At 38.4% G+C, this 22,358-nt stretch overlaps 1 protein-coding gene across 3 annotated transcripts in view; it reads left to right on the top strand.

Moving 5' to 3' along the window:
• The window catches only part of SAMD12 (sterile alpha motif domain containing 12), a 272,823-nt gene that overhangs the window by 60,817 nt on the left and 189,648 nt on the right, over positions 1–22,358 (top strand). For 2 of the 3 annotated variants that reach the window (XM_083359833.1, XM_083359831.1), the window contains exon 3: positions 11,338–11,467. In XM_083359833.1, the coding sequence (XP_083215959.1) occupies positions 11,338–11,467 (130 nt within the window). The remainder of the gene's footprint in view (positions 1–11,337; positions 11,468–22,358) is intronic. The other variant, XM_083359832.1, reaches the window with a different exon arrangement.

Raw genomic sequence — 22,358 nt, 5'->3', positions numbered from 1 at the left:
CATTCTGTTGGAGAATCTTACTATCTTCCCTTTGTTGCCACTGCTGACTTCATTCTGCTCCTGTGATCTTCATTGCTGCATTGATAGCGATTTCAAAGCCACACTTTAGTTTTGCGTCTCAAAATGTATTCTAGCACTATCTACCCTATCACTTGAAAATGAAGTTTTCAGAGCTGCTTTGTAGGTGGAGATGAGTGGCATATAAATTTAATACAAAAATAAGTGGAATTTTCTCCACAGTTGTTTTTGTTGGGTATTATTACAGATTTTACTGTTATAGATACTAAATTGATGTTGAATTTAATTACGGCAGCAAGACTTTTAGTAGCGCAATATTGGAAGAAGGAGGAACTGCCTACTATAGAAGAGTGGACTTTGAAAGTTTCTAACTTGGCAGAAATGGCAAAGATTTCAGCATATTTGAAAGAACAATCACAACAGAGATATATTTCGGAATGGAGAAGATGGATCGATTATATTCAGAATAAATATGGGACTAAAAAGTTTCATTTAGCATTTGAATAAGTACTGGTTTTATATGATGTATTATTATTTGTTACTTGTTAGTAATATAATTATGTTTAAGGGGAGTTAAAGTGCGATAGAACTTAATGTTTTATTTTTGTTTGTTAGCATATTTTAGCTTAAGTTTGTAAAGTTTATACCCTGTATTCAGCTCTGGGAAGTCGGGGGTGGGGGGAAGGGGAGGGTAAGGGAGGGTTAGGGGGAGGGGAGGGGGAGGGGCGGAGTTTTTCTTTTTAAAAAATGTATTGTAAAACTTTTCAATAAAAAAGTGGAATTTTAAAAAAGACTTCCTTTGCTACCACTTCTACTTAATTCAATGAAGAAATTAGATATTTAAGAATGTCACACTGAAAAGGGTTTCTGACATGTTCTCTATTATGCTGTTGTAGAGCACAGGACCCAGAACATTAGTTTTAAGTTACAGGAATATTTGGAAAATATAGAGGGCAGCTCAGTAGCTCATCTTGTCAGTGTGAAAGGCCGGCAGTCCAGGTTCAAGACCTGAATGCTATGCGACTGGTCGAGTTCCCAGCCTCGCCCTCTCTAGCAATTTGAAAGCATGCAAATGTGAGCAGATAAATAGGTAGCACTTTGATAGGAAGGCAACAGGGCTCCATGACGTCATGCTGGCTACGTGGAAATGTCAGAAATGTCTTCGGACAATGCTGGCCCAATGGCCTTGAAACAGAGATGAGCACCACCTCCTATAGTTGGCAATGACTAGCGGAGTAAAATCCACATGGACTCCTTTACCTTTTATTGAGAAAACATTCCTAAGATCACAGTTAAACCAGAACAGCAGTTCTATGGTGTAGTCAGTTGTCTAATTAGTTGATGGGCTTTTCTTTGCTGGTTGTGTTTAATCAGAGGTGACTTAGGGATGCTTTGACGAAAATTGCTGCACTTAACAGAAGGTGCTAAAGGGCCTAAATAATCCTCTTCAGCTCTATGATAATAATTTAAACTAGTATAAATAATCCTTGACTTACAACCATAATGGAGACTGCCCATTGCAATAGTAAGTTGGTTGTAAATCAAGAAATACACGTGAATAGAATAGAATTAGAATGTAATGTAATGGAATGGAATGGAATAGAATAGAATAGAATAGAATAGAATAGAATAGAATAGAATAGAATAGAATAGAATAGAATAGAATAGAATAGAATAGAATAGAATAGAATAGAATAGAATAACATAATTGAAAGGGACCTTGGTGGTCTTCTAGTCCACCCCCCTGCTTAGGCAGGAAACCCTATACCATTTCAGATAAATGGCTGTCCAGTCTCTTTTTAAAAGCCTCCAGTGTTGGAGCATTCACAACTTCTGAAGGCTGGTTGTTCCACTGATTAATTGTTCTAACTGTCAGGAAATTTCTCCTTAGTTCCAGGCTGCTTTTTCCTTGATTAGTTTCCATCCATTGCTTCTCGTCCTGCCTTCAGGTGGTTTGGAGACTAGCTTGACTCCCTCTTCTTTGTGGTAACCCCTGAGATATTGGAACACTGCAATCATGTCACTCCTAGTCCTTCTCTTCATTAAACTAGACATACCCAATTCCAGCAACTGTTCCTCATATGTTTTAGCCTCAAGTCCCCTAATCATCTTTGTTGCTTTTCTCTGCGCTCTTTCTAGAGTCTCAATATCTTTTGTACATCATGGTGACCAAAACTGAATATAGTATTCCAAGTATGGCCTTACCCAGGCATTATAAATGGTATTAACACTTCACATGATCTTGATTCTATCACTCTGTTAATGCATCTTAGAATTGTGTTGGCTTTTTTGGCAGCTGCAGCCCACTGCTGACTCATATTTAAGTGATTGTCCACTAGGACTATGAGACCCCCCTCACAGTTGCTAGTATTGAGCCAGGTACCAGTGTCAGAGTCAGTTTCAGAGCATTTAAGATGTGTGGACTTCAACTCCCAGAATTCCCCAGCCAGAAGTAAATCGTAAAAGTAAGGAGAGTGTGAAACACTGATTTAAAAACACATATTTGCTCATTGAAGATAACCGATCATGTAGAAAAATTAAAGCAAAGCAAAGTCCTGATGCAATACTCGGCAGAAAATGAAAATGATATTGAAAATATGTTTTGTCTGCTATTGAAAATGTAGAATTTCTGTACCATGACCATTTGATTATGACTTTCCTGTTGTGTCCTTCATAGCATACTGAAAAAGCAAAATGTTGGCTTCCTGTGGATGTGCAAAGCAGTCATGACTTGAAATTGCTTTAAAGAATTTTGCCTTGCAGCATCTGTATTCATGCATAATGGGAACATTTAAAATAGCCTTGCATGAAAACACACACATATTCTTATACAAGCAAAGAAGAAGAAACCATTATGTGCAGAACTGAACACGATATACAACAGATTGTCATTTGAAATAGCGATTGGCAAGCTTCCCAGGCAGAGAGGTTGAGTTCCAGATTTTAAGTCACCGCTTTTCTATCCAAAATGAATCGGTGATTTACTCCACTCCAAAGCGGATTTTGGAAATGAGCCTGTCTTACTCAGAGACAAGGTGGGATGGTGGAGTATGCTGCAGTGAGGTTTTTGCCAGGGTTCAAGTGCTTGGACAAATCTACTGGGTCATACTCCTCTCCATGATGGGTCATCTCCAACACATAAACATTCATTCTCCCAAACTTGATTGAAGACACAGAGAATCATAGAGTTATAGGATCAGAAGGGAGCTTGGAGGCCTTCTAGTCCAACCCCGTGCTTGAGCAGAAGACCTTGTACCATTCCAGACAAATGGTTGTTCAATCTCTTGAAAACCTCAGTGATAAAGCATCACAACCTCACTGATTAATTGTTCTCAGTGTCAGGAAAAATCTCCTTAGTTCAAGGCTGGATCTCTCTGTCAACTCTATAATGCACCTGGCTGCAGCCATTTCCTTCGTTCTAAGTTGCCACAGGATTGGGAGGGGGAAGGAGGATTTCTACTAGTCAAAACATTTTACTGTTCCATGGGAACCAAGGTCATTTCTGTTAGTTAGGTAGGGGCTTGGGCAATGATGAGATTCAGCCGATTCGCACCACTTCGGCAGAACCGGTAGCTAATATTTTGTTGCCCAGGCCCAGAACGGACTTCTGGAAGTGGAATCCACACAGAGAACCGGTTATTCACATATCTGAATCCCACCACTGAGCTTGGGGCATTTTGTTAGAAAGCCCACGAAACTCTTTTGTTGGGGAACATAGCTGATTGCATAGCTCTGGGGTGGAAAGTTCAACTTTGTAATATTGTTGCTTCTGAAGGGAACTTCAGACTTGGTTTCACTTTTGACTGTGCGGATACTATGTAACCAATAAACATGTCCCTTGAGGAAATCTCAAGCCTCTTTAATGAGCTTCCATCCTTTTATTACTTCTGGTTTGGTTTGCTACTCAGGTGCTTTGGAGAATAAGTCAGCCTCCTCTTCTCTGTGACAGCCACTTAAGTACTGGAAGATAACTATGTAGGACATTTTTGTACTACTCTATTCAGATGAGGCAGCAATACTTTCAAGAACACCTATTGACTTGGGTAGACTTCAACTCCCAGAATTCCCCAGCTACTAAGTCCACCCATCTTCCAATTGCCCAGGTTGAAAAACACTGCTCTCTATTCTCCTCTATAATGCAATACAGTTTAAGGGGGAGGGGACCATTTGACAGCTGTGGAACAGCCGCTTAGCAGCAAAGCAGAATATCGACTGGAAACGATAAAAAAAATAAATGGCCAAAAAGTACTGAAGCCTAAGAAGACTTAATGTTCTCCAGAACCTCTGAGCAAGAAATCAATCCAATTAAATCTTCTCATGAACCTGATGTATGAAATTCAGATAATCAATACTGCAAGTAAACTGCATACCCTGATTAAAAATAACCTTGACTGTATACAGCTGAAGAAATGCTTGCTCATCATGGTATTATCTGTTGTTTAGGCAATGTGCAGAATCTACAAGTTGAATAAAATCAACAGAAGATGGAAAACACTGGGTTTTAATATGAGGATAATAATTTGAGGCAGCCTTCAGTTCACGGCTAGATCTTGAAATGGGCACATTAGGAAAGCAAGAAATTAGCATGGGTTGTTTGGTAAATATCATCAGAATATATTATCTGTCTAGCATAACTTGACCTCTCAAAAAGGATCTCAAGCAATATTGTGGTCCAGAATGATTAATTTGACTGCAGCATCTGATCCAAGAATGCTTTATAATTTAAAGTCCCATAATAGATTAAGAGATAGTTACAGAATAGCTGCTTAAAATTACAGCATTAACAATGATGATGGGACACTAATGAGTCACTATACAATAAATTGAAACAATAAAAGTAATAACATTTAAAAGTTGTATGCACAAAGAGGAATAAATGGGGTGATTAATTTGTTTCTCTTGCATGGAGTTTGGAAGCATTTAATCCCCACTTCATGAGTCTCTCCTTATTCTATGTAGGAAAAAAGAAGTTCGATGAGATTGTTGATGTTGGGGCAGTACAACAATTTAGAATAGAATAGAATAGAATAGAATAGAATAGAATAGAATAGAATAGAATAGAATAGAATAGAATAGAATAGAATAGAATAGAGAGTGACTGAACACACAAAGAATTTGTCTCTGGTGCATAACTTCTCACTGTACATACTAACAACAAAGTAATATAATAATAAGGGTTAGGGTTCTCCAAGAATAGATGAGAAGGATAATAGTTATATAGCCATACTGTTGTTGTTAGTTGCAAAGTCATGTCTGACCCATTGCGACCCCATGGACAACGTTCCTCCAGGCCTTCCTGTCCTCTACCATCTTCTGGAGTCCATTTAAGCTCATGCCTACTGCTTCAGTGACTCCATTCAGCCACCTCCTTCTCTGTTGTCCCCTTCTTCTCTTGTCCTCAACCTTGCCCAGCATTAGGCTCTTCTCCAGTGAGTCCTTCCTTCTCATAAGGTGGCCAAAGTATTTGAGTTTCAACTTCAGGATCTGCCCTTCTAAAGAGCAGTCAGGGTTGATCTCCTCTAGGACTGACCGGTTTTATCACCTTGCAGTCCAAGGGACTTGCAGGAGTCTTCTCCAGCACCATAGTTCAACAGCCATACTACATGGATAAATATCCTTAGAAATAAGACAGTACTGTGGTAATTAGGTTTACAGCAGAACGATGGCATGACGGGGGAAAAAGCTGTCTTTGTGTTTAATTGTTTTGGCATGCGATACCCTATAGCAGCATCCCAAGGGGAGGAGTTGAAAAATTTATGTCCAGAATGTGAGGGGTCTGTGGATATTTTCTCAGCTCTCCTTTTGATGTGTGCAGTATACAGATCCTCAGTGGAAGGCAGGCTGGTTGCAACTGTTTTTTCTGCAGTCCTGAGTTGACGGAGGAAGATTATTCTTTGTGGCTTTTTAATGATGGTTCTAATGTTAGATGTCCATTTTAAATCCTGGGAGATTAATAATAATAATAATAATAATAATAATAATAATAATAATAATAATAATAATAATAATAATAATAATAATAACAACAACAACAACAACAACAACAGCAACAACAACAACAATAAAGTTGGAAGGGACCTTGGAGGTCATCTAGTCCAACCCCCTGCTCAGGCAGGAAACTTTATACCATTTCAGGCAAATGGCTGTCCAGTCTCTTCTTAAAAACCTCCAATGTTGGAGCATTCACCACCTCTGGAGGCAGGTTGTTCCACTGGTTAATTGTTCTAACTGTCAGGAAGTTTCTCCTTAGTTCTAGGTTGCTTCTGTCCTTGACTAGTTTCCATCTGTTGCTTCTTGTCCTGCTTTCAGGTGCTTTGGAGAATAGCTTGACTCCCTCTTCTTTGTGGCAGCCCCTGAGATATTGGAACACTGCTATCATGTCACCCCTCACCCTTCTCTTCCTTAAACTACACATACCCAATTCCAGCAACCGTTCCCTATATGTTTTAGCCTCCAGCCCCCTAATCATCTTTGTTGCTCTTCTCTGTACCCTTTCTAGAGTCTCGACATCTTTTTTACATCGTGGTGACCAAAACTGGATGCAGTATTCCACGTGTGGCCTTACCAAAGCATTGTAAAGTGGTATTAGTACTTCACTTGATCTTGATTCTATCCCTCTGTTAATGCAGCTTAGCACTGTGTTAGCTTTTTTGGCAGCTGCAGCACACTGCTGGCTCATATTGAAGTGATTGTCTACTAAGACTCCGAGATCCCTGTCACAGTTACTACTATTGAGCAAGGTGCCACCTATACTATAACTATGCATTTGATTTTTCCTGCCTAAATGTAGAACCTTACTTTTTTCACCATTGAATTTCATTTTGTTAGATAGTGCCCAGTGTTCGAGTCTGTCCAGATCCTTCTGTATCTTAAGCCTATCTTCTGGAGTATTGGCTATTCCTGCCATCTGCAAATTTGATGAGTTCCCCATCTATCCCCTCATCCAAATCATTAATGAAGATATTGAAGAGCACTGGGCCCAGAACAGAGCCCTGGGGCACCCCACTACACACTTCCTTCCATGTAGATGCAGTTCCATTGAGGACCACACGCTGAGTACGGCCTGTCAGCCAGCTACGAATCCATCTGGTGGTAATGCTATCTAACCCACATTTTTCTATCTCATCAAGTAGTAAGTTGTGATCTACTACTTATAGTACAAGTTTCACAAGTCAGTTTAGGAAACTTTGTGTGTGTGTGTGTGTACACTCACGTGCATGTGTGTCTTTGCTTTTACTTCAGTTCCTGGCTGAACCAGTTCCCTGAAGTAGTCAATATTTCAGAAGTGATTTACCATTGCCTCCTTCCTAGGGCTTGAGAGAGAATTGGTGCAAGGTCACCCTGCTGGCTTTGTACATATGGTAGGACTAGAACTCACAGTCTCCCAGTTTCTAACTCAGTGCGTTAGGAACTAGACCAAACTGGTTCTCATTTAGGAGACTAGTTGGAACAAATTTGAGCTTAGCTTTTGAGGCCAGGCTTGCATTTAAATGGGATCTTCCCCCAGAAGTTGGACGTGTCTGTGTTACCCATCTTGGTTTCTTTTCAAAGAAAGGGCAGGATGGAAGGTTTGACTTGGCTTGTTTGTTTCACTGAGATTTCAGCCTTGGGACATGGAATCCCATGGACTCAATGGGCACACTTCCAGGTCACTGCCAGGGGAGCAGATCCCCTCTTCCATGTTCTATACCAGTGGTGGTGAACCTATGGCATGTGTGCCAGAGGCGGCACTCAGAGCCCTCTCTGTGGGCATGCACACTGCCACCACTAGCAGCTCACGCAGGTCCCTTAGGGTGACGCTGCTGCAGCAGCCCTACCCAGCACAAAGCAGGCAAAATGGCAAGCTAGCAAGCTTGAGTAGAGGTGTTAGAGCAGGGGTGTCAAATTGCCAGCCTGCGGGCTGGACACGTCACGACGAAACCATGCCAACCCCATTGCCGGCAATGGGGAAAAAGCTCCGATACATCACGCGATGTCATGTGATGTCGCGAGTTTGACATGTCTCTGTTAGAGCATTGAGATGGCCACGCCTACCTGGCCACACCCACCCAGTCTTCTGTGACCACCCTGGCCACACACCCCACCCTCCCTGAGGGAACCATAGTGGGCCACACACCCCACCCTCCCTGAGGGAACCACAATGCTGATGTAGCCCTGGCACTTTGCAATAAATAAGTGGGTTTTGGATTGTGGTTTGGGCACTCGGTATCTAAAAGGTTCGCCATCACTGTTCTATACTCAAGTCTTTGGAGTCTCCAGGTTCTAAGACTGCTTTTTTTTTGTAGGCTAAAAAAGCTGTGGAAGAGGCTGTGGATCTGTCATTTGGTAACTGTTGCCTTCTATAACATTGTCTGCAGTGACTACAAAGCATTTCCTCAGTGGAAAAAAAGGTCATAGGGGAACAGCAGTAGACTGTAGGGCAGCTGCAGCAAAATTTGTTATTTTGGAGGTAGATGGGAGTAGACAGTCCTACTGTGGGGGCCTGTTGGAGGCCTGCAGGTGTCTAACCACCCAAGACAACTCTTGTATGTGGCTTAGAATGCCACATGACAGTTCTCCAGTTATATTAACTGGGAAAATACCATCTTTGGGCCGGTATATTTTGGACCAGTTTTACATTGTCTAAGCAATGATTTGCTTATGAGATGGAGGCATTGTTTTGAGGACATGTTCTTGGCAAATGTAAGTGGGGTGTCTTCATGCTGTGGAAATCAGGCTGTTTAGATGAGTTCTTCCACTATTAAATCTGCATGTGTTGGCAACTTCAGTTACATATTCAGTGACCACCCTCTTCCCGCTGTTTAATGCAGCAATCATTCATATCATCTGGCAACGGCTTTGTAGGAAGGTGTGGCTCTGTTTTGTAAAGAGATGATTTCTTAAAGGCCCTGGGGAGAACGGTGCATCATTATGGATCTTGCCTCCCTTTAAAAGTAAGAGGTTTGTTCCTCTAACTGCCACATGCAGGAAAAAAGAAGAAGAAACAGGAAGTGCTATATAGAGGTGCTTAATAATGATGTTGCAGAGGAGCTTAATTGCTCCATGGCTTTAATCTACAAAATACTATAATCCAGCCCAAATAGACTTGTGAATATGAATGCATACTTAGTCCTTTGGCATGGTTCCCTTTCATCCCCTAAGCACTCATTGGAACCTGTTTAGTATTCTTAAACAATTGTGCTGGCTTCTGGTCCATTTCTGCACACAAATTTACATGCTGGCACTCATCTTTATAATCTTTTGTGATCTGAGATTAGGTAAAAGCACTCTTGAGTCAAGTTTAAATCCAGACTCTTATACAGTGTTCTTGGCCATGTCTAGTATGCCAGGACCTCCACTTGGCTGTAAATTACTGACCCTCAACTTTAAAACCTTTAGCCAGGTTGCCAGAGACATTTCTCAAACAACTCAGTGGCAGCATTACAAAAACGGGTTGCTATTGCTTTCTTTATGAATGTTTTTTGACCTCCCGGACTAACCTACAGCGCCAAGACTTTTGGATGGTCTCCCACCTTAGTATTAACCAGATCTGATTCTGTTCATCTTTTCAAGACCAACCAAGATTGGCTAGGAGCTTATGAAGATGTTCTGGGATGAGGTGGTCAATGAAGCATTGCCAAAAATAAAAATAAAAATATCCTTTACATCTTATTCCTCCCTAATCATCTCCACCCCCACAAGCTCCCTGAAGCCTTTAAACCTTTCTTTCTTAAATCTTAGGGTACTGCAACTTCCCATAGTTTTAGTTTCATTTCTTTTTCTGTCTTTTTCCCTACTTTTGTTTCAATTCTGAATGGCTCAAGGTTGTCTCAGCCTTCCATCCTTTTGAGGTCAGTATAATGAGGACCCAGACTGTTGAGGGCAATATGCTGACTCTGGAAACTACTTAGAGAGGGCTGTAAAGCACTGTGAAGCAGTATATAAGTTCTGTTGCTATTGTTATTATTGTGCCCTGATGATTTCACTTTGACTTCTTCACCCATTTGTCTTTCACTTATGTTTTTGGTAAGTCAGGATCAAAGGAAACTGCCTTGCTATGAAATCAGAGTATTTCTCTAAACAGCCCTGCATTGTCTACTACAAAGGTGTCCATGGCTGGTTGGGAAATTCTGAGAATTGAAGTCCACAGGTCTTAAAGTTGCCAAGGTTGGACAGCTCTGGTGTACTCTATCAGTGCATAACTCATCTCAAAGTTTGGGCTCTATTCCACAGCAATCCAGATTGCTGATATCAAGTGTGTATGAGAAGGGGACATATATCCCTCATTTTTCTCAGCAGGAAGGTCCTGCACAACTTTTCAGTTGGGTACATTTGGTATTCTTCATTCCCCCCCCCCAAAAAAAAGGAGAGGTTTCCTACACAGAATTATGCCACCTTTGTTCATTTGCCCAATGAATTAAAACTCATCTAATTAGACAGCTAAAATTGCTTTAGTGATATGGCAGTCCTACCAGCAATATTTCACAAAAGCAGGGCTAGTAGGCCGTTACTTGCCAATTTGGGAAAGGCAAAAGCCCCAAGGTAATCTGCTTCTTTTTTTCAAGGGCAACCACTCCCAAATTTCTGCCAAGTGCCGTGAAGCAGATAGGGGCAACTCAGATTATAGATCCATGCATACAAGAACCTGGAGATTCTAGACCCCAGAGAGAAAATGATGGACAGACATCTTCCCAAAGCTATTATTTCCAAGGACTCTTGGATGAGAAGACTGTCAGCCTCAAGAAATCAGGAACCAGGCCTGTTCAAATGAGTACAAGTTTACTCCATGCTAGCTCTGAAGAAGAATCTGAACTACTAATGGTCAAGGGAAATTGGTAGTAGATAAGAGTTAAAAGAATTCAGGGAGGGCTGGACTTAGATCTCTTATGGGTGGAAGGGATTCCAAACTGATGACATGCTTGACCCTTCCCCTTGGGCTTAGCCTGGTCATCTCCCACATAGACAACTGTCAACATCACTGTGATCAGCTTTTCAAAGGCTGATATTTCTTTGTAGCATAAAAAGAATCCACAGAGATGAGTCGGAAATGTTTGCTGACCACACCCAAATTATTACTTGAACTGAATTTGAGATTTCTTTACCTGCCTTTAGAGCCTGAAATATCTGTAATATCCAGGGTTTATTAATTGTTAGCCACATGAAGAAGTGTCCGATTAATCATAATCCTTTCATCCTTGACCTTTTTGTGCAAAGTAGAAAATTTAGCTCTGCAGGGTCTGACCATTCTGGCTCATGATGGTGCACAAAATGCAGGTGGATATGTAAAATGGAAGCAAAATCATCGGCTTAACCTTTGTTTGACTTATTTTATATTTCCAGTTTCATATTGTGAAGCTGACAAAGCCAGTGGCCCTTTGGACACAGCAAGATGTATGCAAGTGGTTGAAGAAACATTGCCCCAATCAGTATCAAATCTACAGTGAGTCATTCAAACAGCATGACATAACTGGTAAAGTATGAAAATATCAAACATATTTCACTTTAAAATTGATGTGCACGTGTTTAATTTCTTCTAATACCATATATGAGTAATTTGTTCTATATTGGGTTCGGTTCGATAAAATGGATGTGATTCTCTGGAGCAGTTTGAGGACAGGAGGAAACAAATAGTGTGTGATGTGACATTATTTAAAGGAGTGATAAAAAGAAAATTTGCAATGAGGGAGTCATTCTGTGATTTAAAAAATTGGTTTTAATGGCCTTTTTGGGGAGTGAGGCATGCCTATATTTAGGATGTGGTTTAAGAATAAAAGTCAGATACAAATTAAAGTAATTAATACCATAGGGCTGGAAGGGACTTTGGAGGTCCCAAAGGTCTTTTTCCAAAAGACAACTGGATTCTCTTGGTTCGTTTCTTTGAAAATGTTTCGCTTCTCATCCAAGAAGCTTCCTCAGTTCTAAGTCTAACTGAAGAACATCCCAAAGGTGCTTTTTCGTGATGCACCTGGACTTTCTTTTTTCTCTTTGAAGACATTTCGCTTCTCAAACAAGAAGCTTCTTCAGCTCTGACTGGATGGTGGGGAATGGAAAGATTTATATTCCTTGTAGACAGCTGGTCATTTGCATTCTTTTAGAGAATCGTTGAGGCCACTTGGAGGTTTATCTGTGTCTTCAGGGACATTTGAGTAGTGCAAATGGGTGTGGAGCCTTCTTGGAACTGATGAAAGGACTGTGTTGTAGGTTGAAGATAGCTAATGTCATATCCCTCCCCCTCTGTTGAGGAAGGGCTGTTCAGTTTTGACATAGATGGCCTCTTTGACCCCTCTTTCAAACCAATGGTCCTCTCGGTCCAAAATGTGGACTTTGCTGTCTTCAAAAGAGTGGCCTTTGTCTTTTAAATGCAGATGGACTGCTGTATCTTGTCCTGATAATATTCTTGATAATAACAGCTATTTGAAAAGGAACATGTTTCACATATAAAGGTGCAGCTTGGTATATTTGGAAAGTGTATATGAGTTGCATAGGCATTAGAAATTGGAATTCATTATTGGCCATAACTAAAAGTAAGCAGGAGTTAAATTTCTGATACAGTATCATCTTCTAATCCAGGGGTCTTCAAACTTGGCCCTTTTATGACTTGTGGACTTCAACTCCCAGAATTCCTCAGCCAGGCATGTTGGCTGAGGAATTCTGGGAGTTGAAGTCCACAAGTCGTAAAAAGGCCAAGTTTGAAGACCCCTGCTCTAAATCCTTCAGTGCTTCTAGGTTCCTCCCGCCTTCCATGTTTCCTCTGAAGCCACATGGACCTCATCTGAAAAAGGAGAAGCAGGCTCCTCTTCTCTACTGTGTAGTTTCTGTGACTTTTGTTACGTATACTGAGCTCTAGTGATGCAGTGGTTAGAATGCAACACTGCAGGCTACTTCTGCTGACTGCCGGCTGCCTGCAGTTCGATTGTCACCGGCTCAAGGTTGACTCAGCGTTCCATCCTTCCAAGGTTGGTAAATTGAGGATCCAGATTGTTGGGGGGCCATATGCTGACTCTGTAAACTGCTTAGAGAGGGCTGTAAAGCAGTGTGAAGCGGCATATAAGTCTAAGAGCTATTGCTAGTGCTATTCTTCCGTTGTCTCAAAAAGCTAAGTGGGGTCTAATGCTTGGCACTTCTAGAATTGTCAGGGTTGCAGGCTAGATTGGGAAGCTATAAAACACTTCCTGGAAGAAGCCAATTCAAATTGCTTCTTTATGTGTTGCATCATTTACATAAAGTCTACTCCTTTCTTAAATCCTTTTTAAAAGCAGAGGAGACTCCATGGTGTGTCTTTTGCTTGACTCTCTGTACTACCTATTTCCAGATTGGGATAAAGACCCCATGCCTTTACATAGAAATTCCGTGTTTATATTCCTTGTACAGGGGTTAACACAGGCTCATCAGATAATATATTCCTAAGATGTTTTCGGTCACAGTGTGTATCCTCTGTTTACCATTACTCTGAAGTGTAGTTAGATAACTGTGCTCTTAATAATTCTGATAATTTACTTGGAAACTAAGGTTTCTAAAAACAAAAACATTTTAGTATAAAAGTGAAATATGCGAGTAGAAGAGTAGTGCTTATTTTTGATTGTACTTTTGAAAAGACTTTGATTGATAAAATGACCTGAGAGCTGTTCTCCCAGGAACATTTATTAGACATCTTTCTAGGCCACCGCAATCAAAATGACTCTCAAAGGCTTACTTAGGAAAAATATATAAAACATACCCAGTAAAAAGAAACAAAATGGCAGTACAGCAGTACAAATGAACAACACTTTCTTCCTCTCAGTGCATTTTTAAAAAAATGAAGTGGAAGAGAATAATTCTATGAAATTGCAAGAAGGGTGATGTTGCATAAGCTATGCATCTATTCCCTTGGTACAAATCATGAGTAAGGCTCAACTGGAAAATTTGAGTAGGATTTGTGTATCATTTTTGTATAACGCACTAGACATTGTTTGTTCTCCTTTTTTTAGTCCCCAGTGTCTGTGATACGAAATGCTCTTGTAGATAAGCTCTAGAAGGAAATGCAAATAAGGTACCTTTCCAGATTAAAAATGATAATTTTAAACAAAATTCAGTATATAAACCAGATCTTTGGGGCAGACATGAATGGAGGAACAAACAATAATTTGATAAAACAATACTTCTGTTTAATATTTTATAAGATCTTGAAAATAAAATCTTTGGTGGTTGCCCCCCAGAATCATTGTTTCACCACTTAGAAAGTCTTCCTTGGAAAATTATTCTTTGAACAAGACTTTTCTTGAATCCCTGGCTACATCTACTTGCTATTAGAGAAGCTGAGCTTATGATTTTATCAAAAGGCAGCTTCATATGCCAGAAAGGAGTTTGTGTCTCTTCAAAACCTAAATCCAAATCTATACAGTGTATCTTTCCTTAACAATGTACTTGAGATGTGACAGAGCCCCAGGTTGCTAAATTGTGGGGTGCTCTCTGAGCTTGGTTGTTGAGCCATAGTGGCACAGTAGTTAGAATGCAGTATTGTAGGCTAATTCAGTTCACTGCCAGCAGTTTGATTCTTGCCAACTTAAGGTTGACTCAGCCTTCCTTCCTTCCGAGGTTGGTAAAATGAGCACCCAGATTATTAGGGAGGGCAATATGCTAACTCTATAAACCGCTTAGAGAGGGCTGTGAGGCACTGTAAGCGGCATATAGGTCTAAGGGCTATTGCTATTGTTTTCTTGCAGATGTTTTGTTGGCAGATTAAGTGTAGTGCTTGTATCACTGAAGATGCAACCTCATCAGTTAATGAAATGTCTGCAAAATACAACCAAGTCCAGAGAGCACCAAGGGCTCCACAGAGAACATGTGCAGCTCAACCCTGAACTACCTATATTCTCTTTTTAAAAATATTTTATTTTTTATTCTTTACACACATATGTTAATTTTCCAAACAACGTGCGAACTGAGTTCATAATTCATTAATACATATACAAATTTCACTCTTTGGTTCTTTTTTCCAACCATTTATAAAATAAATTCCAGCTTTCATAATATTCTGTTTCTTCTTTGTCTTTTAGTCTCATAGTTAGTCTGTCCATCTCTGCACATTCCAATATTTTCTTTATTAGCTCTTCTTCTGATGGTACTTGTTCATTTTTGCAGCATTGTGCAGAGCTTATTCTTGCTGCAGTTATGATATGCAGAACCAAATATGTATTTTGTTTATCAGTCTTTTCTGGTAATATACCTAATAAAAATAATTCGGGATTAAATGCTACATGTTCTCCTAATATATTTTCTAGCCAAGCATGTATTTTTCTCCAATAAGCTTTTACTTTGTCACATGTCCACCAAATATGTACCTATATTATGTTTACATTTCCAACATTTGCCTGATACATTTTTAAACATTTTTGCTAATCTGGCTGGAGGTAAATGCCATCTATAAAACATTTTATACAGATTTTCTTTATATGCAGTTGACATTGTCAATTTGTAATTTCTCTCCCATAATTTTTGCCATTCTTCTAACTCTATATTTTTTAATTAATTTCTCATCAGAAGTTAGTAATATCTTATCAAACATGTTTTGTTCTTTATAAAATCCATACATTTTCATATCTTTTTCATATCTATTTTGTATTTGTAAACGTACCCACCACGACATGTTCTTGCTTCGATTTTAATGTCCCATCAATATTTAAAATATCTTTATATGTCCACGTTTTTTTCAAAATCTAACAAGTTTACATGTGAAAAAGCTTCAATTGTTGATAACCACCCTGGAATGTTTACATATATTTCCATTTTGATTTTTTCCTATACAGTTATCAAAGCATTTCTAATACAGTGGTTTTGAAAATATCTATGAATTTTGTTTTTCCCATACCATAAAAACGCTTGCCATCCCATCTGTGAGTCATGTCCCTCCAAGCATAACAACCTTTTATTCCTAAGCATTATCCATTCTTTCACCCACATCAATACTGATGCTTGATAATACAAAGTCCACTCAGGTAAACCAAAAACCCCATTTTCTTTAGTATCTTGCAAAGTTTTCTTTTTTATTCTAGCTTTTTTCCCCTGCCAAATAAACTTCAAAACTAAAGAGTCCAACTCTTTAAAAAAAGTCCCCCATGTTTTATTGGAATTGTCTGAAACAAAAATACAATCTTATGCAATATATTCATTTTAATTGTAGCTATCCTTCCTAGTAAGGACAATTTTAAATTCCTCCATTTTTCCAGGTCTAACTTTACTTGTTTCAATAGTCTTATATAGTTGTCTTCTTTTAATGTTGAACATTTGGCTGATAAATATATACCCAAATATTTTACCTTTTTCACTATCTGTACTTGTGTCACCTCTGATATTCGATTTTTTTGCTTATCCGTAACATTTTTCACTATTATTTTAGTTTTTTCCTTATTAATTTTTAATCCCACTACTTCACCATATTGTTCCAATTTCTTCCACAATTTTGGAATCATCTTCAAAGGATCTTCCAAAATGAATACCAAATCATCATCAGTTCTGTCCGAAATCCATTGCTTGTAGTTGATAAATTAGAAACTGCCATGAAAGATTATCAAAACCCTTCTGAGCATCTAAAAATATTAATGCCATTTGTTTCCCTGGATGTAATTCATAGTATTATCATTCTTAAATTGTTTTTAATTTGTCTCTTTGGTAAAAAACCGTTTTGGTCCGGGTGTATAAATTCAACCAAATATTTCTTCAACCTCTCTGCCATTATTGAAGTGAAAATTTTATAATCCACATTAAGGAGTGAAATCGGTCTGTAATTCTTAATCTGAGTCAGGTCTGAATCGTCTTTTGGTATTAAAGAGATATTTGCTTCAATCCACGTCACTGGCATTTTAGCTTCTATTAAAAGTCCGTTACAAACATCTTTCAATGGATCGCTTAGTATCTCTTGCAAACTTTTGTGTAGTTCTGCCGGAAGTCCATCTGGGCCAGGAGCTTTACCATTTTTTGTCTTTTTATAGCCTCTGTTATTTACATCATTGTAACTCCTTCATCTAACATATTTTTAAATGTCTCTGAGATCTTTGGGAGGTTACTATTTTCTAAGTATTTTACAATTTTCTCTCTTGTAATTTCCTTCTTATCATATAAGTCTTTATAAAATTCTTTAACTATCTTTTTTATTTCTTCATTTTTATATTGTAAATAACCTTTCTCATCCAGAAAATTGTATATCTTTTTTCTTTCTTTCTGTTTTTTAAGTTTATAAGCTAACCATCTTCCCGGTTTGTTGGCGTTTTCAAAAAAGGTTTGCTTTGCTCTTTTTATCTGTTCTGCCATTTTTTCTGAGTCTAACAAGTTTAATTTATGTTTTATCATGTCCATATCTCTTTTTAAAGTCTTTTTTGTGGATTCTTTTGCAATTCTGATTCTAATTTTCCAAATTCTTCTCTTAGTGATGTATCTTGCTGTTTTCTCTGTTTGTTTGTTTTTTGCCATATACGATATTGCTATACCTCTAAAATATGCTTTAGCTGTGTCCCATAAATTTTGTATCTTAGTATCTTCTTTTTTATTTTCTTTAAAAAAATGTTCCATTTCTTTTTTTGTTAATTCTATAAATTCTTTTTCTTTTAATATAGAATGATTTAAGGTTCATCTTGGCCTTTTTTGTATCTCTTTCCAAGTCATTTTCAAGGGGTTATGGTCTGCCCATGTACCTATTTCTATTTCAATGTCCTGCACATTCATTCTCAGATCTGCGGTCATCCAAATCATATCAATTCTTGACCAGGATTTCTGGCTGTTTGAGTAAAAAGTATATTGTAATTTTTGTGGATTTATTTCCCTCCAAACATCTTGAATTCCAATTTCCTCTGCCATATCAAAAATGTCTTAGGTAGTCTTCCTCTACCATTTTTCTTTGTTTTGTTACTTTTATAGTCAATTTTTCCATCTGTTATTGCATTAAAGTCTCCTAATAAACAAATATTTTGATACTCCATTTCTATTTTTTAATGTAGGTTTTTATAAAATTTGTCCTGATTGCTATTCAGTGCGTATTCATTGCCACTAATAATATTTGTTTTTGATGCAGATAAATCTCTACCATTAATATTCTTCCTTCTTCATCTGAATATACCATTTTCGAATTTATTGTCTCTTTAATATATAGAGTGACTCCTCTTTTTTGTGATGATGTATAATAAAGTTTTCCAATTTTTGGGTATTCCAATAGTTTGTAATGTTGTGCTTTTATATGCGTCTCTTGCAAACAAATTATGTCCAAATTTAGTTTCCATAATTTCCTAAAAGTCTTGTTTCTTTTAATTGGAGAGTTCAATCCATTTACTATATTCACTGAAAAAATTCCACTTTCTTTATTCATTTCCATTACTTATATTTTGGTCTAACCGATCTGGTATGAACTACCTATATTCTCTATTAGCCGCTAATTCTCTGGCTGATTCCAGAGGGGAGAGACCATGCAAAATGGTTGCTGTAGTAGGGCACTAAGATAATTATTTATTTATTGCATGTATATGGCTCCCAACTTGAAAGAAAGTCAAAACCAACAAGCACCAAAAAAAAAAACCCACCTCAGCACATATCATGAAAACCAAATGGGCAATAAATGGCCAATGCCAATGAAGTATATTACAATTTCTAAAAATGGGGACGCTACTCATTCTGACCCAAAGGCCTGGGTCTCTTTTTCAGACCAGCCAGTTAATTCTTCCCATAATGCAATTGTCTTAACATTGCTCCTCAGCATGCTGGGAGATTCAAGGTTCTGGTGATGACCTATAAAGCCCTAAATGGCTTGGGTCCGGACTATCTAAGGGAACACCTGCTGCCGGCATCAACTTCCCATCGTCCTGTGCGCTCCCATAGGGAGGGCCTCTGTAGGGTGCCGCCGGTCAGGGAATGCCGGCGGGTGATCCCCAGAGGGAGGGCATTTTCTGTGGGCGCGCCTGCCCTTTGGAATGATTTATCTGTGGAACTCCGGACTGCCCCCGACCTGCGCTCATTTTGCCGGGACCTGAAAACCTGGCTGAGTGTGTGCCTGGCTGAGGAATTCTGGGAGTTGAAGTCCACAAATCACAAAAGGGCCAAGTTTGAAGACCCCTGAGCTAGACAGTGGGATTGGAATTGATAATGCCAGCATTAAGAGTAAATCAGTCTTTTTCTTATTGTAGTTCTGTGCAATTTGAGAAATCATCAGTTTCATCGTAATCATCAACTATAGTTTGGCAACCACATCCAAACACATATTCAAATAAGAGTAGAGGTAAATGGTAAAGGTTTCTCCAGTTTCTTGAGACTCTAGAATGCGGTGCTCATCTCTGTTTCTTGGCCATCGTCCAAAGATATTTTTCATGGTTATGTAGCCAGCATGGCTATATACCAAAGGAACATGGAATGCTCTTACCTTCCCAAGGTGGTACCTATTAATCTACTCGCACTTGCATGCTTTCAGACTGCTAGGTAGGCAGCACAGAGTCCTATTTTAATGTGTTTAGACGATAGAAAGCTGCAGTGAAGAACTACAGTGGAGCTACAAAATAAAAGGCATAGCTAAGTCATCATTTACACATTAGTCCATTCTTTACTAAGTAAAATTTATAAAAAATCAAATTCCTTAATTATCCCAACTGGCCAGTATGCTTGAAGCAAGTGGCTTGCCCATTAAGCAAGAATTGGCTATAAAAAACGTATAGTTTATCTGAAATTCACATAAAACTGCATTGTATTAATCAAAGGCAGTAAATGGTGCTGAAGGGATTGCAATGCTGAATGTTCCTAGTGGCTTTGACCATTTAGTTACTCATTTGGTTTGGAAATTTAGGAGGAAATTGAAGATATTGCTTAACAGTCTTCAATAATTAATGATAATGCCACTTTATGACCTATTTTTCCCAGAACTTATACAATTATGGGATACATGAAATTAATTTAGATTTTGTTTTTTGCCTGCCAGATTGATCCTAGTAAAACACTGGAAAATAAATTACTTATTTCTTTTGATCAGTGATTGTTAAGATTGTGGAAAATAACCATGGCTGAAAAACAAACCCAGCAGTAAAAATTCTTGAAGATCCTTTTAATTAAAATTCATTTCATTCATATTTGGTCTTTATTTTTAGTTAGGTTAACAAATACTAATACCAATAACTGCTAGGATAGAAATATTGAATATGAATTTAAAATATGGGTATATCTCTCCAAAATATTAGAAACTATGCATTTTATGTAATTGCTGTTTCCTCTGCCTCTCTCGTTTTCCCCCAAGTTGTTTATAATTCAAAATGTCTGCATGTGTATGTATTAATTATTTTTTAAAAAAAGGAAAAATAATTACATTCAATATTGATATCAGAAAGTCGTTTCTAAATGAATGTCTCCTTTGAGTCATGCTTGATTCTTGGATGTGTCCACCTATGCTTTTTAGCAGTAGTATGGTGTAGTAGTTAAGGCAATAGGCTAGAAACCAGGAGATCATGAGTTCTAGTCCCACCTTAGGCATGAAGCCAGTTGAGTTACCTTGGGCCAGTCATTCTTTCTCAGCCCTAGAAAGGAGGCAATGGCAAGCCACTTCTGAAAAACCTTGCCAGGAAAACTGCAAGGTGTCAAGGTTCTGACTGATGAACCCAATAAAGCAAGGACAGCTGAGACGACCCAGTCTCTAATGCAAAACTTTATTGAGTACAGCATTTGGGCACAGATGAATGGAAAACCAGCTCTGGTTAATTGGCGCCAATATTAGTATATTAAAAGTATAGGATCTCCCCCCCCCCACCTTACGATGCAGGTCACATTGTCCAATAAAGTGTGAGATAATTATTATGAGAAAGTGTTTTGGTTCTCAGTAAACAGTCTCTTGGATGACCTTTCTCATGTCATGGTAGTCCAATGTCTGGAGTTTGCATTCCGTTTCTTCCATAGCTTGACACAAGGATTTGTCCAGGCATTTGCCAAGAGTCAATGCTGACTTGAAGACACCAAACAACAAAGTGGTCTTAGATTTCCTAGTGATATTCTAAGTATTTATCAGGTCTGGCCCTGCTTAGCCTTGTGAGTGACCGGATGTCTTCCAATAACTCTGCATAGATGTTGGGGAACCGGATCCTAATTACAATGTACGTGAATAAATTGTGGCAGGTTAAACCCCATAAATCTCATCTCAAAAGCTTTTTTCCCCATTCATTTTCCATTCATCTCATCAAGTGCTGAGATAGCACACCATATGTTTTTGTGCAAAGTATCTCTGATAAATTGGTAAGACAAAAAAAAAAGTTCTCATTTGTAATGGATTTTTCCAGCAGGATGCTCTGGAGACATATAGTAATTTTTAGCTCCTCTAGGGGGAGCTTGAACACAAAATACGATGTTGTTTTCTCTGATTATAAGAGACACAATAATACATCTTCCAGCCTTTGGGAATGAATCGAAATGATCAAAAAAAGAGTAGTTTAATTCAACAGATCCTTTTAAAATTTCCCGTTTAAGCTACAAGAGTCATCGCTTAATGTAGTTGCATCTTTCTGTTTTCAAAAATTAGTGATGTCTTCTGTTTGTATTTTAATCAGTTTGTTTTTATGTCTTTTATTTTTTGCAAAATTTAAATATAAGCTACCTTATCTATTCAGTTGGACCAGCAAAAGGGATAGAAGTAGAATAAACAAATTAGCAAGCAAGACTTTCCTCTGTCATGATTTTTTTTATTAACTTGTAATTTAACTGCTGGTTTCTGATTTTAAAATTTCTTGGAGAGGAACACTTAAATTTCTCTTTGCTCTTGTTCTTTTTTCTCCTTTTTTCTATTGTCATAAGAAAGATATATTATTTAATTACATTCTTACAAGGAGTTGAGACCTTAGAAACAATCAGAGTGATGCTTTGCACTCTTGAACCAATCCTTAAAAATATTTTTAGTATACTGCAAAAATGGGAAAAAAATCAAAACAAAAACCTTTTCTTAAATATTGGCAAAGGGTAAACTGATGGAGAATATCGTCATTCATACCTCCAAACATCTGTGCCCTCACAGTGTATAAAAGTTCTTAAGGAAAAACAAGAAGCAATGGATGGAAACTAATCAAGGCTGCTCTAAAGCTAAAAATTGTACTAAGAGCCAGAGTAGTAGATAATTTTTTTTCTAGGAGCGCAGTGAAACAGGTTTTAGCCCACCCTCAACTATAGAGTTTCACTGGCTGACTTTCAGCCACTAGGTACTCTTTCTCAGCCCAACCTTCCTTACAAGATTGGTGGGGGAAAATAGGCTTAAGGAGCAGATACGCTATATACTGTACACTGCCTTGAGCTGCTGAATGAAGGATGGGATGTAAATCAGATGAATGCACAAGGGAATGAATGAATGGGCACTATTTATAGGCTTGAGTTTGGCATCCCAA

This window comes from Vipera ursinii (genome assembly GCF_947247035.1).
Source record: "Vipera ursinii genome assembly, chromosome: 3".
NCBI classification, from domain to species: domain Eukaryota; kingdom Metazoa; phylum Chordata; class Lepidosauria; order Squamata; family Viperidae; genus Vipera; species Vipera ursinii.
The sequence above is the reverse complement of the archived record's forward strand: the minus strand, read 5'-3'. Positions and strand labels throughout refer to the sequence as shown.